The 21,356-nt window shown below is 53.1% G+C and overlaps 11 protein-coding genes across 11 annotated transcripts; 5 read left to right on the top strand and 6 right to left on the bottom strand.

The window, feature by feature from the left end:
• Positions 1-507: 507 nt before the first annotated feature.
• Positions 508-2,580, top strand: LRP88_06261 (spindle pole body formation-associated protein-domain-containing protein; the record flags this gene model as incomplete). The annotated part of the gene is made up of 2 exons (XM_083242801.1): positions 508-565; positions 623-2,580. 2 exons carry the CDS (start codon positions 508-510, stop codon positions 2,578-2,580), a joined length of 2,016 nt encoding a protein of 671 aa, XP_083101737.1.
• A 375-nt stretch (positions 2,581-2,955) lies between these two features.
• Positions 2,956-3,864, top strand: LRP88_06262 (urease accessory protein UreF; the record flags this gene model as incomplete). Its single annotated transcript, XM_083242802.1, has 2 exons — positions 2,956-3,088; positions 3,149-3,864. 2 exons carry the CDS (start codon positions 2,956-2,958, stop codon positions 3,862-3,864), a joined length of 849 nt encoding a protein of 282 aa, XP_083101738.1.
• Positions 3,865-3,949: 85 nt separating this feature from the next.
• LRP88_06263 (active spliceosome conformation promoter CWC2) lies at positions 3,950-5,198 on the bottom strand (the record flags this gene model as incomplete). The annotated part of the gene is made up of 2 exons (XM_083242803.1): positions 3,950-4,539; positions 4,592-5,198. 2 exons carry the CDS (start codon positions 5,196-5,198, stop codon positions 3,950-3,952), a joined length of 1,197 nt encoding a protein of 398 aa, XP_083101739.1.
• Positions 5,199-5,537: 339 nt separating this feature from the next.
• Positions 5,538-7,104, top strand: LRP88_06264 (P-loop containing nucleoside triphosphate hydrolase protein; the record flags this gene model as incomplete). The annotated part of the gene is made up of 6 exons (XM_083242804.1): positions 5,538-5,566; positions 5,619-5,647; positions 5,854-5,868; positions 5,929-5,953; positions 6,038-6,466; positions 6,519-7,104. The coding sequence occupies 6 exons, from the start codon at positions 5,538-5,540 to the stop codon at positions 7,102-7,104; spliced, it is 1,113 nt and encodes a 370-aa protein (XP_083101740.1).
• Positions 7,105-7,437: 333 nt separating this feature from the next.
• On the bottom strand, positions 7,438-7,861 carry LRP88_06265 (Spo12 family protein; the record flags this gene model as incomplete). Its single annotated transcript, XM_083242805.1, has 3 exons — positions 7,438-7,540; positions 7,595-7,681; positions 7,734-7,861. 3 exons carry the CDS (start codon positions 7,859-7,861, stop codon positions 7,438-7,440), a joined length of 318 nt encoding a protein of 105 aa, XP_083101741.1.
• A 757-nt stretch (positions 7,862-8,618) lies between these two features.
• Positions 8,619-10,131, bottom strand: LRP88_06266 (acyl-CoA dehydrogenase/oxidase; the record flags this gene model as incomplete). Its single annotated transcript, XM_083242806.1, has 4 exons — positions 8,619-9,125; positions 9,176-9,920; positions 9,972-10,048; positions 10,108-10,131. The coding sequence occupies 4 exons, from the start codon at positions 10,129-10,131 to the stop codon at positions 8,619-8,621; spliced, it is 1,353 nt and encodes a 450-aa protein (XP_083101742.1).
• Positions 10,132-10,980: 849 nt separating this feature from the next.
• LRP88_06267 (Rab family GTPase YPT7) lies at positions 10,981-11,936 on the bottom strand (the record flags this gene model as incomplete). Its single annotated transcript, XM_083242807.1, has 7 exons — positions 10,981-11,063; positions 11,137-11,239; positions 11,287-11,331; positions 11,384-11,563; positions 11,632-11,727; positions 11,793-11,846; positions 11,907-11,936. The coding sequence occupies 7 exons, from the start codon at positions 11,934-11,936 to the stop codon at positions 10,981-10,983; spliced, it is 591 nt and encodes a 196-aa protein (XP_083101743.1).
• A 544-nt stretch (positions 11,937-12,480) lies between these two features.
• On the top strand, positions 12,481-13,630 carry LRP88_06268 (uncharacterized protein; the record flags this gene model as incomplete). The annotated part of the gene is made up of 2 exons (XM_083242808.1): positions 12,481-13,149; positions 13,241-13,630. The coding sequence occupies 2 exons, from the start codon at positions 12,481-12,483 to the stop codon at positions 13,628-13,630; spliced, it is 1,059 nt and encodes a 352-aa protein (XP_083101744.1).
• Positions 13,631-13,885: 255 nt separating this feature from the next.
• Positions 13,886-15,639, bottom strand: LRP88_06269 (guanosine diphosphatase; the record flags this gene model as incomplete). The annotated part of the gene is made up of 3 exons (XM_083242809.1): positions 13,886-13,943; positions 13,995-15,345; positions 15,408-15,639. The coding sequence occupies 3 exons, from the start codon at positions 15,637-15,639 to the stop codon at positions 13,886-13,888; spliced, it is 1,641 nt and encodes a 546-aa protein (XP_083101745.1).
• Positions 15,640-16,558: 919 nt separating this feature from the next.
• On the top strand, positions 16,559-18,338 carry LRP88_06270 (PUL domain-containing protein; the record flags this gene model as incomplete). Its single annotated transcript, XM_083242810.1, has 2 exons — positions 16,559-16,831; positions 16,887-18,338. The coding sequence occupies 2 exons, from the start codon at positions 16,559-16,561 to the stop codon at positions 18,336-18,338; spliced, it is 1,725 nt and encodes a 574-aa protein (XP_083101746.1).
• Positions 18,339-20,709: 2,371 nt separating this feature from the next.
• Positions 20,710-21,072, bottom strand: LRP88_06271 (uncharacterized protein; the record flags this gene model as incomplete). The annotated part of the gene is made up of 2 exons (XM_083242811.1): positions 20,710-20,897; positions 20,946-21,072. The coding sequence occupies 2 exons, from the start codon at positions 21,070-21,072 to the stop codon at positions 20,710-20,712; spliced, it is 315 nt and encodes a 104-aa protein (XP_083101747.1).
• Positions 21,073-21,356: the final 284 nt, after the last annotated feature.

Genomic DNA, 21,356 nt, shown 5'->3' on the forward strand with positions numbered 1-21,356 from the left:
TCGCCAGGCCAGACCTGGGCTCTGACGTCGCGAAATGGATGGCGGGGTACTTTACTCACCTTATTGCCGGTTACAGCTTGAGATGCTGCTTATCCTGGAAAGGCGGTGTCGTTTCACCGAATTACAGGCGGCCACAGGGCTGATGAGGGGTTCACGGCGGCTCTTGCAGCGGCCGGAGTGCTAAACTTTGGCCAATCGACGCCCCGAGACGCCTGGACCGCCAAGTGGTAGCCGCTGCAGAGGTGCCTGACCCCGGCTAGCGCTGCCTAGAAGGTTACTTTGGTGTGCCACCCAGGGTCCCGTCTTTCTTATCACTGTTGTCGTGATGTGACAGGTGAAAGTAAACAAACCAACCTTTTACAACTCATCTCCCAAACAATCCGACATCGCCAACCACGAATTGGAGAGACAGATGCTACAATCTCACCATTTGTGATCGCGCATGCGAAACAATTCCTTCGAGACATTCAGACGACGCGCTATTCTCAGCTCCACGAAGATTATAAGATGTTGGGTTGGATGCTGAGACGCGGCGAGGACGCGCCCAACGCTGTCAACGACGGTGGTACGAATTCTTCGCTTCCAGGATCATCACACGCTTCTTACTTACCATTCATGTTAGACACTACTCAGATCGATGCGCCCGATACCCCTGCCCCAGTATTTGCTGCAAGAGCTTTCAAGAGCGCCTTGTTTGGAACCCCGGCACGACCGAGCGACAACCAAGCCACGAGAGCCGCCAAAGAAAAGAAGAACATGAAGACGGAAGCAGTCTCTCAAACACCACCCCGACCTCAGGGCATTCTTTTGACCCCTGGCACGGGAACCACGAGGAGGAAGCGCGTGTCATTTGGACAGGACGTTAAAAAGACTAATGATCTTAATGTGATCCACGAAAACGAGACACGCCATCGCACGCGCCTGAATGAGGCTCTGGAAAAGGCATCGCGATCTGCAGCTCAGGAGGCTGCGACGCGACGAAATCAGGATGACACCTCAGACGACGAATGGGAAGAAGCCGACGACGAGGATTGCTGCACCCACGACATCACGATCGATCTGAACGAGCCGCACTCACAGTCCGGGAAGTACTGGAAGGAGGAGTTCGAAAAGTACCACGACGAGGCCAAGATCGAGATGGAGAAATTGCTCAAGTACAAGCAGCTGGCAAAGTCATATGCCAAGCAAAAGGACGCCGAGGCCAGTGACCTCGCCGTCAAGCTCAAGGAAGAGCAGCAAAAGGTGATTGAGATGGAGAAGCAGATTGCTGAGGGCGCGTCTCGAATCGCATCGAAGCGAGATGATCGATCAGACGATGTCAACTCTGAGCTCCTATCAACTTTGACGAAACAAACCGCTCTGGCGGTACAGTATCGAACTCGTGTTCAAGAACTCGAGGATCAACTTGAAGAATTCCTCAAGGACCGAGAGGACGACCCAGATTCAAAGGCCGGCCGCAGACGTCGACTGGCAACATCACCAAGAACCCAAAAGACCATTCTAGAGACACAAAGAGAGTTGAGGAAGGCACGCGCCCAGGTGAAGGAGTTGGGCGAACTTCGCGACCAGGTGTCAACCCTTAGGAGTCAACTCAGGGCGGCAGAAAAGAGAGCTTCAAAGGCTGAGACGCAGACAATGACTGTCCCTGACACCCCTCGCGAGAGCGCAAGGGCTCAGGATCTACGCGCCCAGCTTCGCGAGGCCAGGGAAGAGAACAAGAGAAAAGACGAAGAGATCCGCCAACTCAAGGAGGAGTTTGAGGCATACCGGAAGGAGACCGAAGCCCAAGCTACGGATAAGAATGGAGTGTTGGAACGCGCCCATTCAAAAATTGCAGAACTCAAGAAGGAGATAAGGACATTGAAGACGGGAGAACAAGCGACCGCAACTCGACCAAAGAGCTGGCATGTTCACACGGAAATCAGTCGTCTAGCGGAGGAAAACTCTAGACGAAAGGAGGAATCCTCAGAAAGGGCTTTCAACCAGCGAGGCCATGACCTCGAGCGGCGAAGCTTCGACTTGACAGATCTGCAAGGCGAGTCCATTGGGCTCAAGACGGCAAACCCCAACGTCCCTTCATTGCGGCAGAAGTTCCATGAAGACGCCCTCCCCAAGGTGACCCAATCAGATGTTGGAACTACGAAGCAATCAGGTCTCGGTGATAGGCCAAATCTTGGCCGGCCTAGATGGCAGCCATTCGTGCCGCGATCACCTAGGAACAGAGCTTATCTCGGCGAGGAGCTCACCAAACGCATCGAGAGTGGAGGTGCCGCGTCCGGACTCCCCGAAATCGATGACATTGCCGTACCTGATCTACCAGCCCTCGCCAAGTCGATTGCGCGCTCAAAGCGAAACACGGCAACCGACAAGGCAGATGACAACATTGATCTCCTGCAGGATCGCTTCACGCGTCTAGGAGGGCCAGAACCGAGCAACGGCGCACCTCCAGTCACCACGTCGAAGAGCACACTACCACCGGAGCGTAGAGCAGCGGCGATTGCGCGAATCGAGCAGAGAATGGCGGAGAAGAAGCGGGCGCAGAGAAGGAAGGGGTTTGACAAGGAAAATGTGAGACCTTGAGAATGGAGGGAATGGATGCAGGTAAATCACTTAAGAGATCGGGCTTTGGTATGGAGTGAGGTGTTGGACTTCTTTTTTTTTTTTTTGGCTGCTGATAAAATTGGACTTGTTAACTTGGTAAACTCATGGATGGAACCCTGGAAAGGCTGGGCCTGGGTTTTTAGCATTGGCATGGAGTTGGGTTTTGTTGTTGTTTTTCCCGTTGCAGAAGAAAGAATCATCGGATATGGTTTTAAAGTTGAGTCAATTGGATTTATCATGGTTGTTATCTCCCGTTTTCTGTATAGGGCGATGGACCTTGCGCTTATCTAGGTATCCCTCCGCGTGAACGAGCCGGAGCTAGGTCTCAACTTGGACTTGTCACGTTTTATACTCATGGCTCCTTTGCAACCTGTCGTGTATGATACAGATGAGATCCAGGATGAGATCCAGGATCTAGAGCGTCGGCTTCAAGATGCAAGGGTGCGTCTAAAGGCGAAGCAACCATCAGCTCCACCTCCACCATCAGGTCGTAAGTCATCCACTCACACCAACCCCTATGACGATCTCAGCTCACCATGAGTATCAGCTCACCTCGCACCTTCGACTCACTTCCTGCTTCTCCTCTCAGACTCTGCCCTTCCTCTTGGCTCTTTCGCCTTTAGTAGTGGCCTAGAGTCGTATCTAGCTCATGCGCCCCGCGGCAGCGCATCCTTCTCCTCTTTCCTACCTTCGTCGCTGTCGTCTTTTGCTGCGACGACGCTCCCTTTCGTCCTCGCTGGACATCGCAACCCAGATTCCCTCCCTCAGCTAGACGACCAGCTCGATGCGGCTATTATCTGCACGGTAGGTCGTCGTGCGAGCGTTGCGCAGGGTCGTGCTCTGTTGAGTATCTGGGAGCGGTCATTCCGCGCAAGCCGACCAGATGTCGACGCTCAGGCGCTGCGTGACTTTGCGGCGCTCTTGAGGCGCGAGAGCCAAAACGAGGTACCTCTCGTATCTGCGCACCTCGCACCGCTGTTCGGAGCCATATGCGCGCTCGTCGGGCTGGAGCTGCGACAGACAGCGTACGTCTTTATGCTGAGTCACGTCAAGGCGCTGATATCGGCGGCAGTGAGAGCAAGCGTGTTTGGACCATACCAGGCGCAAAAGGTGTTGGCTGGACAGCATGTGCAGAAAATGATCGATGATATGATCGATCGAGAGTGGAATACGCCAGTCGAAGAGGCCGGACAGACAATCCCCCTTATGGACCTATGGTTTGGACGACACGAGGTGTTGTATTCTAGAATCTTCAACAGCTGAAATTTTGCTGTCATTGTGGTATCATTATAGTTACAGATAAATAATCTATGCATCCAATATGTAGAAATTTCAAACGCCTTGTCCCCTATTCATCATCGCTGTCGCTGTCGTATGCCACCAGCGGTCCTGCTGAAGCTGCAGCCTTGGGCTTGGAGGCCACCGACACCTTGGCCTTGTTGAGAGCTGCAAGTGTGCTGCCCGAAAAGATACCTCCCATCTCCTGCTGTGGCTGTTGTTCCTCCTGTGCCGGTGTCTCGCTGGACTCGCCGTTTTCGATCATGGGCCGTTCCTGGTATTCCACCTCAAACCCTTCCCGTCCTAGGGGGTTCACAGCTTGGGCACCTCGAGCAAAGTGCACTTCATCAGGCGCTTCGTATCCTTCAAGGCCATAGCTGCTCTCAATCTTCCTCCTCTTCCTGGCCTCGGGGTCCTTGCCTTCAATCTCGGCGACAAACTCGGCAGGCAGGGCTCTTCGGATGGCCTCGGCGGCCTGCTCCTCGATTCTCCGCGCCTCACGCGCCTGCGCCATCGGGTTGGGGTCGGCGGTGGCCCATCGAACGTTGAGAATTTCATCGTGGTCGAGAGATTGATGCGCCATGGCTTCCTTTGCGAATTCGGCATTGGCTTCTTTGACGTAGGTTACGAATGCGACGCCTCGGGTATTGAGAACACGGGCTAATTCTTCGTTAGTAGATGCGACGTAAAACTCACAACATGTACTTACTGCGCTCGATAGGACCCCATTCAGCAAAATGCCGAGCCACAATCTCTTCAATATCATCGGTGACGTGTATCCTGCCCACATAGACAGTTCTGTTTTGCCTCATGAAACTTCCAACGCCACCCATATCGTCTCGGTAATCAGAAAACTTGTCGCGTCCGAAGCAGTCGACATTAGGGTTGAAGTGATCGTACGTCCCAGGAAGTCGATGGAGGTAATCGCAATCCTGACCCTTGGTGCAGATACCGCGCGCGAACCGCAAACAGAAGAAGCTCCCTGGCAGTCCGTCGGCCTTGGTGTAGCCAGAGTCTTTGGCGACGTTGCAGCGACCCTTGGCGTGAGTCTTGGACAGGTACTTGTCTTCTCTGTCGCCGCCTGACCACTTGTTGTACCAAATGTTGAAGATCGTACCGGTCTGAGGAGGAGGTTCTGATGTGAGGGTGTCGGGATCGATTTGCACTCGCGCAGGTCGCTTCTTCTTGCGGATGACCTTCCTGACGACCTTTTTCGTAGTCGGGGCCGCGACGTCGGTATTTGTTGTCGTAAGCGCCATCTCCTGATCCTCCTGATCGGCGACCGGCGCCGCCGCAACCTGCTCTGCTGTATCGGCCATGATTTCCTTGCGCAAAAACGAATCGTTGAAAAAAGATTGTTGTGATGGCGACGCGACGTTGCCTTGAGAACCTGGCAAATGATGCAAGGCTACAAAAGATTCTGGGGGATGGACATGCCCCCAAAAGAGGAAGGCGGTGAGTCAGCGCATCCCGCATTTGTGGAGCTCAGGATTGGGATTCTGCCGCCACTTCATCAGGCCTCTTCTAGCCCCTCCACTCATGATTTTGGATCCTGGATAGACCCCAAGGCCTCGCGACTTATACCCCCGAGTTTCTTTACTCTTTTCTTTTCTAGGACTTGTCCAGAGACGCGACAGGCGTCTCAATCCGAAGACAAGATGGTCAACATTACGGACAAGATCAAGGAGTACGTTGTCTCTCTTGAGCGCCATGGCGGGGCACCACTGACATGTTTGAAGGATTGAAGATGAGATGAAGAGGACGCAAAGTAAGCATTGATATGGTTTTATGAGCTCAAATCATGGGTTTGATAGTGCTGGTTACACAAGTCTTGAATCTTGAGGACTAGTGAAAGGAATAGCTCGTTGTCACGGCGCCACTTTCTTCAAGATTCACTGCGATGCCAGACTTTCATAAATCCCCTTTGCATTGCCACCCATTTATTTTACTAGACTTGAGCTGACTTGATTATAGAAAACAAGGCCACTGGTATGTTGACAATGCTTCGCCTCCCATCACCTGTTCCTAGCGTGTATTAACACATCTCAGAATATCATCTGGGTTTATTAAAAGGGTAAGTTCACTAGCAGGCCAAGACATGTCTCGAACCTACTCTTCGAAATACGACGCCATTCCCATCGGATATTAACAAGCCCAGAAAACTCGCCCGGCTAAGGGCTCAACTCCTGGAACCTGGTCCGGGAGCCGGAGGCGGTGGTGGCTCAGGTTTCGACGTCAGCAAGAGCGGTGATGCGCGAATTGCCCTCGTCGGTTTTCCTTCGGTAGGAAAGTCGACTTTCTTGTCCAAAGTGACCAAGACGAGGTCCGAGGTTGCCTCGTATGCCTTCACAACTCTTACAGCTATTCCTGGTGTGCTGGAGTATGGCGGTGCTGAGATCCAACTTCTTGATCTTCCCGGTATTATTGAGGGTGCCGCCGAGGGAAAGGGCCGAGGACGACAAGTCATCTCGGCTGCCAAGACCAGTGACCTTATTCTCATGGTGCTGGACGCTACGAAGAAGGCGGAGCAGAGGGCCCTGCTCGAGGCTGAACTGGAAGCAGTCGGTATCCGTCTGAATCGGGAGCCGCCGTAAGTGTCGAGTAAGACAGTCTCGGATGTTGGACTAACACGGAAGCAGCAACATCTATCTCAAGGTCAAGAAGGCGGGTGGCATGAAGATCACATTCCAGACTCCCCCCAAGTACCTGGACGAGAAGATGGTCTTCAACATTCTTCGCGACTACAAGATCCTCAACTGTGAGGTCCTGGTGCGTGACGAGTTTGCGACCGTCGACGACTTTATCGACGTCATCATGAAGGACCACCGCAAGTACATCAAGTGCTTGTACGTGTACAACAAGATCGACAGCGTCTCGCTCGATTTCCTCGATAAGCTGGCCCGCGAGGATCACACTGTGGTGATGAGCTGCGAGCTGGATCTGGGCATCCAGGATGTTGTGGAGAGGTGCTGGAAGGAGCTCAAGCTGATCCGCATCTACACCAAGCGCAAGGGCGTGGATCCCGACTTTAGCGAGGCTCTGATTGTGCGAAGCAACAGCACCATTGAAGACGTTTGCGATCGGATCCACAGGACACTGAAGGATACGTTCAAGTATGCGCTGGTTTGGGGTGCTAGTGCGAGACATGTTCCTCAGAGAGTTGGTCTAGGGCACCCGGTGTCGGATGAGGATGTTGTTTACATTGTCAGCGGCTGGCGAGCATAGACAGTCATTATCTCAATTGCCGCATAAACACCCAAAAATACAGAAGACACAAGTTCTCAGAGTCATATGTCCATTGGTAAAATCGTACATCAACAGTAGTAACCATAAGCAAGTCCAAGTCCAAACCCAAACCCTGTTCATCGCATCATGTCATTACAACCCAAGGCCTTGATATCCTGCACAAGTTTAAACCCCCAAACGCCCCAGTCCAACCTCCAGTGGTGGACTGAATTCCTGGTGAAGTAAATACACACGGCGTAATCCACAAAGACATGGCTTCACACACAAAAAGTGTTACGTGCGAAGAAGAAAGAAGTTGTTGTCGTCGGGTGTTTACAGACCAAAGGCCTTGGTCGGGGCGGGCTTTGCGCCCAAGGGGTTGTCGCCCTTGAGTTTCTTAGCGCTGGCTTGGGCGAACAGCGACTTGGGCTTGGCCCTGTAGATAGATTGTTAGTCGAGTGTGACAGAGTTGGGGAGAGGGGATACGGACTTGCTCGCGTGCTTGTTGCGCAGAGCGTTGATCTTGGCGGTGCAAGGGCTCATGATGTTGTCCGAGGGCGAAACATACTGGGTCGTCCTGTCTGAAGTTAGTGGGAGTCTTTAAAAGGGAGATAAGCGTGTCGTACGACTCCTCTTGCGCCATCTTGGTCTGGAGCATCTGGCGGTGATACTCCATGCTCTTGACTTCCTTGACAGGAGCCTGCTGCTCCGTCATGGCAGCGTTGACGTCCTTATCGGCGAGAACCTTGGTCGACATGTTTGATATGTGCGTAGGTAGATGTGTGTAAGGCAAGATGCTGTTGCAACTTCAATTGTGAATGCGGTGTAAGAGAAAAGTTTAAGCTTGCGATTGCGATTGCGTGAGTGTCTGAAGAACTTAAAACGCGAGGTGTGTGCTTCTTTAATGTAGCGAGTGCCTTTGTGATGGGATGGATATAAACCCGGGCAAGACGTGCACAACTCAAAGAAAATTACCAGGTAAAGTAAACGGTGTTTCTGGTCGACGGGGCAACCACGAGAAAAATTGCACGGCAAGCAGGGATCAAGCCCGCATTGGAATGTGGGTCCCCCCCTCCTGCCGTGAAAGAAGAGTTGCACGCTAGCACCTGCGATTTCCGTGAGCTTCTGCACATCAGAAAAAGTTCCGTCTCGTAGGTCGCATCGGCTAAGGGACAACGCATCATCCATCGCCAGGGGCAATGGCATGTCGTGGACTATGCGCATGAGATTTCAAGGGTCGTGGATGTGACTGATGATTGTTGAGTCATTGGCAAGTAACAGGATGCTTCAATGTCACCCAATACAAGTCGGCCGGGGAACTCGAGTCCAGACCTATAGCTGGAGATCTATTATCACATACGGAGTACATAACAAACAAAACACTATCTTGATGCCGAAACTATCATCCCAGCAATGTTTGGCTGCTCTTCATGTGGCCGGAAAAGCAAACAGGAGGCCTTCTCCACTGCTTCACTTGGTCAACCATGAACCTGCGGCCACTCGCGTCGGGCCATCTACAGCTTATGTTGTATCCTTGCTCCCGGCTGTCTCCTCTCGACTCCATACTCCTTGAGCAGCTCCTCCGTCTTGGCCCGCTGCCTCTTGATGATGGCCGTCGCCTCAGGACCGCGCTTGTTCTCGTTGCGACCCATCTGCTGCAGATGCACCTCGTCAGGTCCGTCGGCCAGCCGCAGCGTGCGGATGCCAGCCCACATGTACGCGAGCGGCGTGTCCTGCGAGACGCCCGCTCCGCCAAACGCCTGCACGGCGCGGTCGATGACGGTGAGGGCCGTCGACGGGACGAGAACCTTGGCCTGGGCGATCTCCTTGAGGGCCTTCTTGGGGCCTAGCTCGTCCATCTTGATGGCTGCGTTGAGCACGATGAGACGGGCTGCGTCGATTTCGATGCGTGACTTGGCGATCCACTCGAGGATCACGCCGTGCTCGCGGAGGAGCTTGCCGAAGGGCTTCTTGGACTCGTCGTTGACGCGGAGGAGCATCCAGTCGAGGGCTCGCTCGGCCTAGGAAATTGTAAGTAGGTAGTTCTTGAAATGAGGATAGGAACACTTACAGCGCCAATGGTTCGCATGGCGTGGTGAATACGGCCAGGTCCAAGACGGCCCTGGATAATCTCAAAGCCTCGTCCCTCACCAAGAACAATGTTAGACACAGGCACCCTCACGTTCTTGAATGTCAGATGACCGTGGCCGTGGGGCGCATCATCGTATCCGTAGACGTTCAGCATACGGTTGATAGTGATGCCGGGTGTGTCGGCAGGCACCAGGACAACCGACTGCTGGCGATAGGGGTCCTTGTTGTTGGCATCCGTCTTGCCCATGACGATGTAGATGCTGCACCGAGGGTCACCAGCACCGCTAGACCACCACTTCTGTCCATTGAGGACATACTCATTACCCTCACGTCGGATATCCAGCTCAATGTTGGTAGCATCCGACGACGCGACCTGAGGCTCCGTCATGAGGAACGCAGACCGAATCTTGCCCTCCATGAGAGGCTTGAGCCACTGCTGCTTCTGCGCTTCGTTGCCGTACTTGGCCAGCACCTCCATGTTGCCAGTGTCGGGAGCCGCGCAGTTGCACGCCTCCGAGGCCACGTGGGAGCGGCCGAGCCACTCGGCCATGAGACCGTACTCGAGGTTGGTGAAGCCGGGAGACTCCTTGTAGTGGCCCTTGGGGAGGAACATGTTCCAGAGGCCGAGGGCCCGCGCCTTGGTCTTGAGGTCCTCGATGATGGAGGGGTGGCCCTCCCATCGCGCGTCGCCCTCGCCCGTTTGGGCCTCAACAACGGGGTCAGCTCTGTGAGAGTGTTAGTCGTGTGGTAAAGGGGCGCTGTGGTGGAGGGCTTACGGGATGCATTCCTCCTCGACAAACTTGGCCACGAGGTCAAGCTGTCTCTTGGCAGCGTCGCTGACGCGATTTACAGCCTGAGGGTTCAAGAGTCAGTCGAAGCTATTCACAATGGGTGAGTGATGGAGCTACCCACAATAGCAGGGATTCTCGCCGACATGATGACAGCTATGGTGTTGTCGACGTCAGATGATGACAGTATCACAAGAAACAAGACGAAAAGAAGATGAAAAGAACAGCGTCAATGTCTCAATAAAAATGTCCCCGAGATTACACAAAGAGAAGATCCACGGGTCCTTAAATGATTTCCTGTAACCCTCCTAGCTACCCCAGCTTCTCCGCACCGTCGTCTCGAATGATGGCGAGCGTGCCGAGGTTCGTTTCTGCTGACTTGCCTCCTGGACCTCTCACAGCGCGAGGCTCTCCCCAAGTGGGGAGCTTGGAAATCCGGGGTACGCGGCGTTCGGCCTCGGAGCTGGGTGGGGCTCGAGCCGAGGGACAAGGTCGCCCGCTGGTTATGATACGGGTATAAGACAAGGAGAGACACAGATATGGGTATGTAACCATCATGGTTGCTTTTCCGACAACATACGATTTTTGCTCCTTTTACTGCATGGTTTGAGGTGAAGCTTGTGATAGTGGTATGGCGTGTTGTTGAATGTGTATCAATGGCATCAACTATGAACAATGACATGACACTCAACACGCACACTGGATGAGGACAACATTTCAAAATGATAAGCCATCTGTGGACAACTCAATCGTCCATGTTGACCTCGCAACTAACAATCAGAGCATAAAAAAGCAGACGGGAAAAAAGTCGCATCCATGCATGAACACCAACAAGAAAAAAAGGAAAACCATCGGCCTCAGTATGATACATTCAGGCAAGTAATGCTGCCTCCACCACACACGAGACACATTTCCCTCCTCCTGAGCCGGTCCCCCTTCTCATCGAATCCAATCCGAACCGTGTTGTCTGTATCGCATCGCACACTCTAGTACTGCTCTAGCACGCGCAGCCGTCACGGTCGTTCTCGATGTGAATGTTAATCGGGTCATCAAAGTCGCCGCTGAACTCCTCCGACTCTTCTTGGGCGAGGGCGTTTCGGGCAATCACTATACCATGTTAGATCTGCAGATACACTTGTTCAAAAATACTCACCCTCAAAAGCCTGGTCAATGTTGATGGCCTCCTTGGCACTCGTCTCAAAGTAAGGGATATCGCCCTTGGACTGGCAGAAGGTCATGGCTCTCTTGTTAGAAATCTGCTGCATGTCAGAACAATTCTATGCTGACTGGTCGAATCACATACCACTCGCTTGCTCTCCTCAACATCAATCTTGTTGCCTAGCACAACCTACGTGACCAGTTAATAGGCAGCCCGAATCCACAGCTTCTGCCTGACTTACGAAGGGAAAGTTGGGAGGGTCCCGGGGAGAAGCCTGGATGAGAAACTCGTCCCTCCAGCTGTCCAGCGCCTCGAAGCTCTTGGCGTTGTTGACATCGTAGACGAGGACGCAGCAGTCGGCGCCTCGATAAAAGGCCACGCCCAGCGATTGGAATCGTTCTTGGCCGGCGGTATCCCACAGCTATTTGCCGGCGATCAGCTTCAAATCTCGAGGTCGATGTGTTTGCGTGCACGAGCGGGCTGTCCTACCTGCATGGTGACTTGTCGGTCATCGACCAGGACCTCTCGAGTCAGGAAATCAGCTCCGATGGTGGCCTTGTAGCTCGCACTGAACTTCTTGTTGACCTGTGGTGAAGGGGGGAGATATCAGCATCGTGGCCGTTATCGAGGGGTCGTGGACAGGTGCGCACATATTGGTTCATCAAGCTGGTCTTGCCAACACCGCTATCGCCAAGGATAATAACCTATTCACGGCCATATCAATATTTTGAGCTCTTCAGGGTCAAACATTATGTTCCCCGCACCTTGAGAAGGACCTTCTTTCTCGAAGACATGTTGGGCTATAGTCTATCGAGCAGAACGATTCTCAATGACGTTATCTCGAGCGTCTGGAACGCAATGACCGCAGCGCCTTCGCTTGTCAAGGCTCGATGTCGCCTAGCAAATCTATCGCAGCCCGTAGTAGGTGTTCTCTTCGGGGACCTTGTGTCGTCGTCGTGGGTGCTGGAAAAGATCCGTGGTGGCAGCAGGATCAGATCTAGGTTGCGTTGTTGTTTGAAGAGGCAGCGGCAGATGACGGGAGGGCGGCGGAGAGTACCAATGTCACAGCCTCGCCCGTCGCTAGAGGTGATGCCCACCGGCGCTAATCCACTCTGGGCCTAGTCCTATGCATAAATCAAGGGTGGGGCGCGACGGCGCCAGTGGTTCGCGGTTTGTGCAACCCCACGTGACATCATATGCAGCAGCATCATGCGACATTGACCCTTGTAGCTCAGATAGGCGGTGGATTGAGATGAGGAGGAAATAGGGTCAACCTCATGTCAAGGATAGATCCAAGGAGCCTCATGGACCCAGGATTGAGGCTTGGACCTCGGAATCATGGCGGATGACAGCCTTCTCGACAAGGTCCACGCCTTGAGCGACCTCGAGCTGGCCCTGCTACTCTGTCTCATCAGTCGCGAACACTGCCTCGTGAGCACCCCGTCGGATGCCATCGACGACCTCATACAGGAGCTCCAGCTTGTAGCAACAAAGACATTCGGCCTCAGCTGGGTCGTCGTCGACTGCACTCCCTCCACCACGCTCGAAGATTTCGCCGCCGCTCTCATCATCGGCCACCAACCCTCCTCCGGCCGCTCTACCTCGCCCTCGCGCAACCACCCAGACTCGTACTTCACGTCACGGCCATCCTCGTCGCATCCACGCACACCACTTAGTCCGCTGTCACCAGGTGGCGGTGCCTTCTCCTCGCGAATAGCCAACGTCATCCTCGCCAAGAACCTCGACCGAGCGCCCCAGGCAGTTCAGATCCAGGCTCTGGAGCTCCTGCGCACACGCCGCATCTTTACTCGAACGTCTGTCCAGACGGCTCCGAAGCAGTTTGTCTTTATACCCGTGTTAGAAGCAGCCAGTGGCGGAGAGGCTCGTGTAACAGCGCACCTCAACGACTTTTTGTACATCGCATACTGGCATGATCCAGAAGATGGATTTGTCAATCTCGATGAGGCGGATGTTAATGATGCTGATACGGCATCAACGGGAAGTGTAGTGAAAAGGGGGCCCGGCGAAGAAGGCTCCTCTGGTCAACCTCTAATCCACGAAAACGTAGGCTTCACTTTCATCCCATGCCATCCTCCAGCTGACCGTAAAACAGGAGATCAGCCACTTGGGAACACTGAGCCAAGAGGCCAAGGTTGACATCGAGGTCACCCGCTACCAGATGAACATTGTCTCATTCCTCCGCATGCACCGAGCCGTTGCTGGAGGCATCAGCCCGACGGCCACCAAGCACTTTGGTCAGCTTATGCGCTGCCTAGCTGCCCTGCATCGTCTGGACTTTGTTACTCCCGCGCTTGTTGGCCTCGCTGCCCACAAGATTTATCTACATCGTATCCAATTGACGCTCCCTGAAAAGGAGAGGAGCATGCAATGGGGCAGCAAAGTGGAAGCCGTAGAAGCCCTCCTAGAAGACATTGGTCCAGAAGACGTCGTCGAAGATGTTCTTGGCATGGTGACCGCGCCGCTCTGAGGCGGTCGCCCGTGTATTAAATAGTTCTATAATAATCTACACGTCATGACAAGTTGATTGAGGACTCCAGTTCCCCGAGTAGCCAGCCAGGCCTAGTCCAGTCCAAGTTTTGTTCATGATGCCGATGGCCCGTTCAATTGATTTCGCCATGTTCCCAAAATGCCATTAGCCGCCTTGAAACAATCACTCTAGTAAAAAAAAAGACATTGCATATACCGCAACCGTCATCAACGCCATACTTCCTTGACTTTCCCTCTAAGAGATCTCGCGGACCTTGCATGACCAGCCAGAGCCGGCCTCCAACAGAGGCAAGCTGAATTAATGTTAGTAGAAGAAAGTGAAAGGTGGAATGCGAGAAACTTACCTAGCACCGAGACACCAGCCAAGCTCATTGCCCTTGATCTTCTTGGCAATCTTGACCTCTCGGTCAATGGGCATGTCGTAGCCAGTGTGCAGAAGAGCCATCATAAAGTTGAGATCCAGGCAGTGGTCAGGTCGGTCGAGAAGCTCTTCCATCGCACCAGGGACAGTGGTGAAAACGTCCCAAGCAGTCTTGCCCATGCACACCGTCTGGGTAAGGTCGTGCATCTCACGGAGAGTGAAGGAGTCGGGCATGCCAAGGGGCTTGGTGCGGTCGTAGAAGTAGGAGAAGATGTAGACATCCTCCTTGGTGAAGGTCTTGGAAAGCAGGGGCTGGTGGATACCGTTGAAGGAGCAGGGTGCGAGGGTGCAAGCGGCGTCCTTGTTGAGAATCTTCTCGGCCAGGTTGCGGCACTGAGCGGGAGCAGGCTGCGAGGGACCGGTGAACTTGACGAGGTTGACCTCCTTGCTGGCGCCAATGGTGACGTTGACGTCCTTAGACATGCCGGGAGCGATGCAGGGGTGGACAATAGGCTCCTTCAACCAAGCCTTGTCAGCGCCCTTGGACTCGCTAATGTCGTTGATGAGAGCAGCGTGGATGGCCTCGCGGGCAGCCATCAAGCCATAGCCAAGGTGAGAGTGCTGGTAAAGCTCAAAGTTGCGACCACCGAAGCTGAGATCGTACTTGTGGTCGCCAGCAGCGAGCTTCTCGGGCATGCCACCATCAGCAGCACCCTTGAAGGTTGGCTCGAAGACGATCTGAGTGGAACCGCCGCCAAGATCGAAAACAGCAGCGGTCTCGCTCAGGTCAGGGCCGCCAATCTTACCGAGGAGGTAGTTGGTGGTAATCCAGGCGTAGACACCCTCGAGGGAGCCGTCCATGATGGCAACGCCCTCCTTCTCCTGGTCAACAACGGGGAAGGGGTAATCGACTTCGAGGTGTCGTCGGACTTCGGCGAGAATGGCATCAGCGGGCTCCTTGCCAATCATTCGAAGACCAGCAGTGGCCTTGACAGCGACGGGAGAGCAGCCCTTGAGAGCATCGGGAACGTTATCCATGGCGACCTTCATGAGGGGGTCCAGGCTCTTGGCGGCGGCCACGGGGTCGTCCTTATACTTGCTGAGGCCACCGACCTCCTTCTCGGTCATCTTGAACTCCTCCTTCTCGAGCTCGGGGGTAGGACCGCAGTTGTTGAACTTGTAGACGTGGATTCGCGATCCAGTGCTGCCAGCGTCAATCATGAGGACATACTGCACAATGGGCTTCTCCTTGGAGAAGGACTTGGCGCATCGATCGGTTCCGTAAGTCGAGTCGGAGGGAGTTTGGCCATCACCGCCCTTAGTGGCTTGAGATGCTGGAGAGCATGAGTAAATTGCAGTCTTAAAAGACAATAGTCCATACCTCCACTAGCAGCACCTCCGCCGTTGTACACTTCAACGCCTTTGGGCGAGACAAAGTAGAAGAGGGTAACAATCGCGAGGACGATAGCGGCGGTCTTAATCCACCGAGTCCTCTGCGACTGGGTCATCCAAGATTCCTTCATCCTTGCGAAATATCCCTGTCTCTTGGGCTTGAAATTGTATCGGCCTGGTTTCTCGTGAGGGTCGTAGGCGACGAGCTTGGAGGGCAGCGATGTGGCTGTTCTCATGAGCGCGGGTCGAGAGAGTGGAAGGGTGACGAAGCGGCGACGGGGGGGTCTGTATCAGTGAGGGACGCCGTCGCGCATGGGAGGGGAAAAGGTCGAAAAGAGTCAACCTCGGGGGGGAACGCGCTTCTAAACGAGGGAGAAGCGATCGATCAAAAGAAAGGAATGGAGGAGAGTGGCAAAGAGGGAACACACGTCAGAAAAGGAGTCGCGGTTATTATCTAAGTTTTTTGCCTGTTGACAATCTGTTAAGAAAGGGGCCGGACTGCATTCGTAGCAGACTTAGGTACGGGTTTGATTGTAACCAGTCGTAGCCGCGGAATCGATTTGGATTGGACGTGGAGGTGAGATTGTGGCCAATCCGCACCAGACGGCGGCCCCACTCATCCTGCGGGTTGATGTCTGTCAGGGGGTTTGCAGGGAGTTTTTTCAGTGATAACAGCCCCTGAGCTGGCAGGGCGCCTCTAATTTTAGAAGCCCCACCAACATCATGAACTTGGAGAGGCCGCCTTTTGGAGTAAAGAGATTTCCAAGAAGAGGTGATGCAGATGAGTGAGAAGAGGTTGTTGTGATAAAATCATTCTAGATAGTCCAGTTTTTGATGCCGTGTGTTCTGTTAATGAGCGTCGTGTGGTTGACTTGATATATGAGAAGGAGCATCAGTCAGCATCTCAGAATGTTCCAGTCGTCGTCAAGACGTAGGCCGGTGTTGCCTGCGCCTCGAGCCAGGTTAACCTCTTTGTTAACACTTCAACACAACATATTTGCAACTTAACAACTGTGCAAATCATCGTCTTTCCGATTGGAACCTCTAAAGATATTTGCCGCGATCCTCTTCCCGCCTCATCAGCGCTTGCAGCGCTTGCCAGCCCTACCAACTTGGCATTGGACCCCAAAGACTCGTCCCACCTGAATCGACGACATGGACGTCCACCTGCTCGTATACGACCTCTCCCGGGGCTTGGCCCGTCAGATGTCGGCAGGACTTCTCGGTTTCCAGCTTGACGCCATCTATCACACATCAATCGAGCTGAATGGTCGGGAATACGTCTACGATGGCGGCATCATTGCCATTACCCCCGGCTCATCACACCTTGGCCAGCCTATGGAGAAGATACACCTCGGCACTACAAACTTGCCCATGGACGTGATAGAAGAGTTCCTTGACTCTCTTAGACCCATCTTTACGCTCGAGGTACCTATTCAGATCATCACCCCATCAGTATTATCCAGTCAGCTAACCTACTCAGGCCTATGACCTCTTCCATCACAACTGCAACAACTTCAGCGACTCATTCTCAAATTTCCTCATTGGAAAAGGCATCCCAGAACACATCGTCAAGATGCCTCAGGCCGTCCTCGACTCGCCCATGGGCCGCATGCTGCTTCCCCAGCTCACTCAGGGAGTCAATGCTGGGAGGCAAAACGGCTCCATCCTCGGCCTTCAGCAAAGCGCCCAGACACCCGCTGCTCCAAAGCACAGCGTCAAGAATGTCACTAATCTGGCCGAGTTTAATCACCTAATGGAAGCAGCAAGAAGCTCCTGCGCAGTTGTTTTCTTCACTTCAGCCACATGCCCTCCCTGCAAGCTTCTGTATCCGACATACGACGAGCTCGCCCAAGAGGTCGGCGACAAAGCCACACTGATCAAGATCGATATATCCAAGCCCCAAGCGCATCAGATTGCTAGCCAGTACTCCATCAGCGCCACGCCAACCATCATCACATTTCTGCGTGGAGAGCAGGAGAATCGATGGTCTGGAGCCGATCAAGCTGCTCTCCGCGGAAATGTGAATCTCCTCGTCCAGATGGCCTTTCCACTTCATCCACACGAGAAGCTCCGCCTTCCAACCTTTGCAAACCCGGATGCAAAGCCAGTGCTCTACGCCAAGGTTCCTCCATTGGATAAGCTCATGGTGAAGATGGGCAATGAGTTTGCGAGCAAGCCCGAAGTCAAGACCCTCAAGCAGTATCTTGAGGATCGCGCCAAGAATGGCCCTTCGAGTGCCGTTGTGCCCGAGATGGGCCACCTATCGAGTCTTGTAAAGGACTCAGTCTCGTCACTACCGATCAACATTCTCTTTACGATTGTGGACTTGTTCAGGTGTTCCCTATCTGACCCTAGAGTCAGCGGCTTTTTTGCTGAGGAAAAGGGCCACGAAACCGTCAGAGCTGTTCTGGACCTTGTCAACAAGCAGACAGAATGCCCTTACGCGCTGCGCCTCGTCACAGTGCAGATGGCTTGCAACTTCTTCTCGACGCCTTTATTCCCCGAGGAAATCATGAAAGACAGCAATCTACGCTCAGCCATCATTCTGCTCGTCTCGTCTAGCTTCCTCGATGAAGGCCATAACAACGTGAGAGTTGCAGCTTCATCCCTCCTTTTCAACTTGTCTCTAGCGAATCGACGGGCCAGAAAGAACTCCAGGCCAACTCTCTCGGGGGATGACGAGCTGGAGCTGGCAGCGTCCGTCGTGGAGGCCATCACACTAGAAGAGCAATCAGCAGATGCTCTGCATGGCATGTTGCTGGCTTTGGGACATCTCATTTACGGCACAGCTCTTGATGGAGAACTGCCTGATCTTCTTGAGGCAGTGGGGGCGGAGGATAGCATTCTGGCCAAGAAGTCCAAGTTTCCGGATGAGAAGCTCGTCACAGAGGTCGGTGCAGAGTTGCTGGGCAAAGGGTTGCGAAAGCCATGAGACGAGGTTTCCAAGTGTCTTGGACTGGATGTCTCTATAATATATGATCCCTTAGACGTGCTGAATGAACCACTTTGCCAGAGTACCTCTACAACTTGCTTTATTGTCTAGATTCGGCTCATTTAAAGCCTGCGAATAGAAGTATTATGCGACAGTCTTATTGATCACAGCACCATGCCCTGCAGGCCTTCGCACCGTAAAACTAGTCATGTCCAAAAGTCGACATCTGATCCCCTCAAACCAGCAAGTGCAGTCTCATCAGTAACATCACCACGGCGCCCGATTGCCACCGAACAAGTAAGCGATCTACCTACAAAACCTCTTCATATGGGTCAAGGAAAAATGAGACACCACTACAAAGGTCAGGCCAGCTTATCCTCATCCAAGGGTAGCACTTGAAGTATCACAAAGAAGAAAAGAAGCGTTGTGTGGCTGCGCTCGCAGTGGGGATCATCAATCAGCCTGGCTTATGGAAGGCTCAGCAAGCCACAACGTACTAGTGAGGTGTGTTACCAAGGTGGCAAATCGAAAATAGGCCCTTATCCTCAAGATCCCCTCTAGTAGGCGCAAGGCGTTAACTATATAACATTACGGCCAGCGGGGGGGCATAGAACACGGGACTCAGAGGTGACGGCACAGCCAATGGGGCAAGGCAGGACTTGGAGCCGACAGGCGCCATGCATCCAGGAACCGGTATGCCTCCCCGAAAACGGGGCTCCAGGTTTGGGGGTTTTAATCGTAAACGCGACGACGCATTTGGCTGTGGTTAAAACCCCAACTTCAGTCCAGATGGGTTCCTAACGTGCCCTGGACCATTCTCCATTTCTCAAGCAGGACAAGTTCTAATATACGACTGAATACAATTCGGAATCAAGAGTCGGATAATGACCCTGTCTGCCGAGGCCGTCATCGCCATCGTCGGTGTTCCCGTTAACTTTCCTACCTTTGCCTTGGTGTTCTGGCACATGTGGGCAAAGCGATCACGAAGAAGCAACGATTCGCACAGAGAAGCTCGGCCACGTTAGTTTATCGATTCATGCCACTATTTCTTTGTGTGGCTTATCAGTTACACCGCACAGATTCCAGGTTCCTTGAAGAACATCAACTTTCCGACAGGATGCCTCTCCATCCTCGACACCCTTTTCCCTGGGGTCAGCAACCGCCCATGTTTGCATGGTACCCACTGCATTGGGGTGCGCCATATGACCTTGGCCGCCGAGCATCGTGAGATGAGCTTTGTCGACTTCGGCCTTCAACCGGCTCACCACGGCTAATTGGAATGGAGGCTGGTCATAGATGTTCCTGCATTTTGGTTCAACTAAACTATGTACATCGCTACCTATCTGAAGGTTGCCTATGATTAGAAGGAGGGGTCTAAGTTGGGGCCCTAAGAAGGCTATATGGGGTAGAAAATATATTCTTAAATCTATATTAACCAAGCTTAGCATTTCCTATAATATCAATAAAGGTTCACCGTGATTTCATGCCATGAAAGTTGCAGTTAAGGTTAAGTGTAGGGTACTAAACTTGTCCGAATTGTGGCACGCCGTAATGTCCCAACTGGAGTATCCACCAACTGAACCGACGACGGCGGAGACTTACATGACTAAGCACCAAAAGCGGCCTAGCGCACGTGTGGCTGCCTTTATTAACTCAACCACCAGCCAAACTTTTCAGTCTTCTTTTCTTTCTTTCTTCTTTATCAAAAAGCCAACTGAGCTGCCACGACCTTCACCCGGGACCCTCTGCGGTCCAAACACCCACGGTGTCGCGTTGCCTTTCCCCTAGCGGGAAACGCTCAGAAGAGTAAAACCCTTGGATATAGGAAATTTGCCGTTACCTCTCTGCTTCCGGCAGTTGAGTCCGTGGACGGTTAATGCCAAGAAGGGGGGACATTCCAAATCGTAGAATTATTGTTTCATGCAAGCGCGCTTCGGTGGGCTTGGTAAATTGGTGTGAGATCGTTCGAGCCATGATCAGGCGCGGTTGAAGCTCGTGGTCGCGAAATTTCTGCCGATCTTGAAGCAGATCTAAGCAAAATTTGTGACGTGCGACGGACGTTGTTGAGCCGCATGCCGCATGCCGCGTGCCGTGACCCGGGTTCATTCTCTTGCCAATGCTACCTTGTCATGATTGTCGCTTTGACTTCATGATGGCAAAGGTCAGTGTTGGATGATTGACGTGATTGTCCTGACGACCAAGCCAAAGCGCAATGGACCCTTCACGGCGTGGCAGCAGCCAACATCACCAAGTCACATCATGAGCTGCATGTGATTGATTCATGTATTCATGCAATACGGCCGTCGCATCGTTTTCGCCAATAACCGTAAAAGTACAATCGTGTCTCGGTGCAACAAAGACTCTTCATCCATCACTCGTCGTTGGGGGAGGAACCAAGGATGCCGTCTGTGCCCTGGCTTCGGTGCTGGTCCCTCACAAACTCTTCGATCTTGTCATCATGATCAGGTCGCTCTGGAGGACCCTCTGGCTTTACTTCGTCCCTCGATGGGCTCTGTTTCCCGGGTAGGATTTTGGCGGCAGCGGGGACGTATTCAGTGACTGCAATGTGTCAGGCAACAGTTCAGAGTGTGATACAGTTGAACGTACTCTTCTCGACTATGGGGTTCGGCTTTTGGTTCTCTGCAGCGCGAGTATCCTCAGCAGCCTTGTCGAGCTGCTCCTTGAAGGTCTCTTGCTGAGCGTCGTTGGTTGGACCAGATTCTTGGGACGTCATGTTTGCTTGTGTAAACAATCTCTGTTTCCTCTTGAAGGGAGAAAATTTAAAGATTCAAGATCTGAAAATGAGAGGACAAGCCGGCAGTTATCTTCTTATCCCTGTATCACATCAAATTCCTTGTTCTCATCTCGGCATACGCAATCGACCGTCCTTGGATCGCGAAACCCAATTCCACAAGCTGCAAATCATGGAGGGTGACGTCAAGTCGCAGAGATCGCGGGGTCATGTCCTTCCTCCCCGATAAGTCCCGATAAGAAAAATGCTATCTTATCGGGGGACGC

This window comes from Fusarium phalaenopsidis (genome assembly GCF_050370095.1).
Source record: "Fusarium phalaenopsidis strain FUZ10S chromosome Unknown contig_32296, whole genome shotgun sequence".
Taxonomy (NCBI): Eukaryota; Fungi; Ascomycota; class Sordariomycetes; order Hypocreales; family Nectriaceae; genus Fusarium; species Fusarium phalaenopsidis.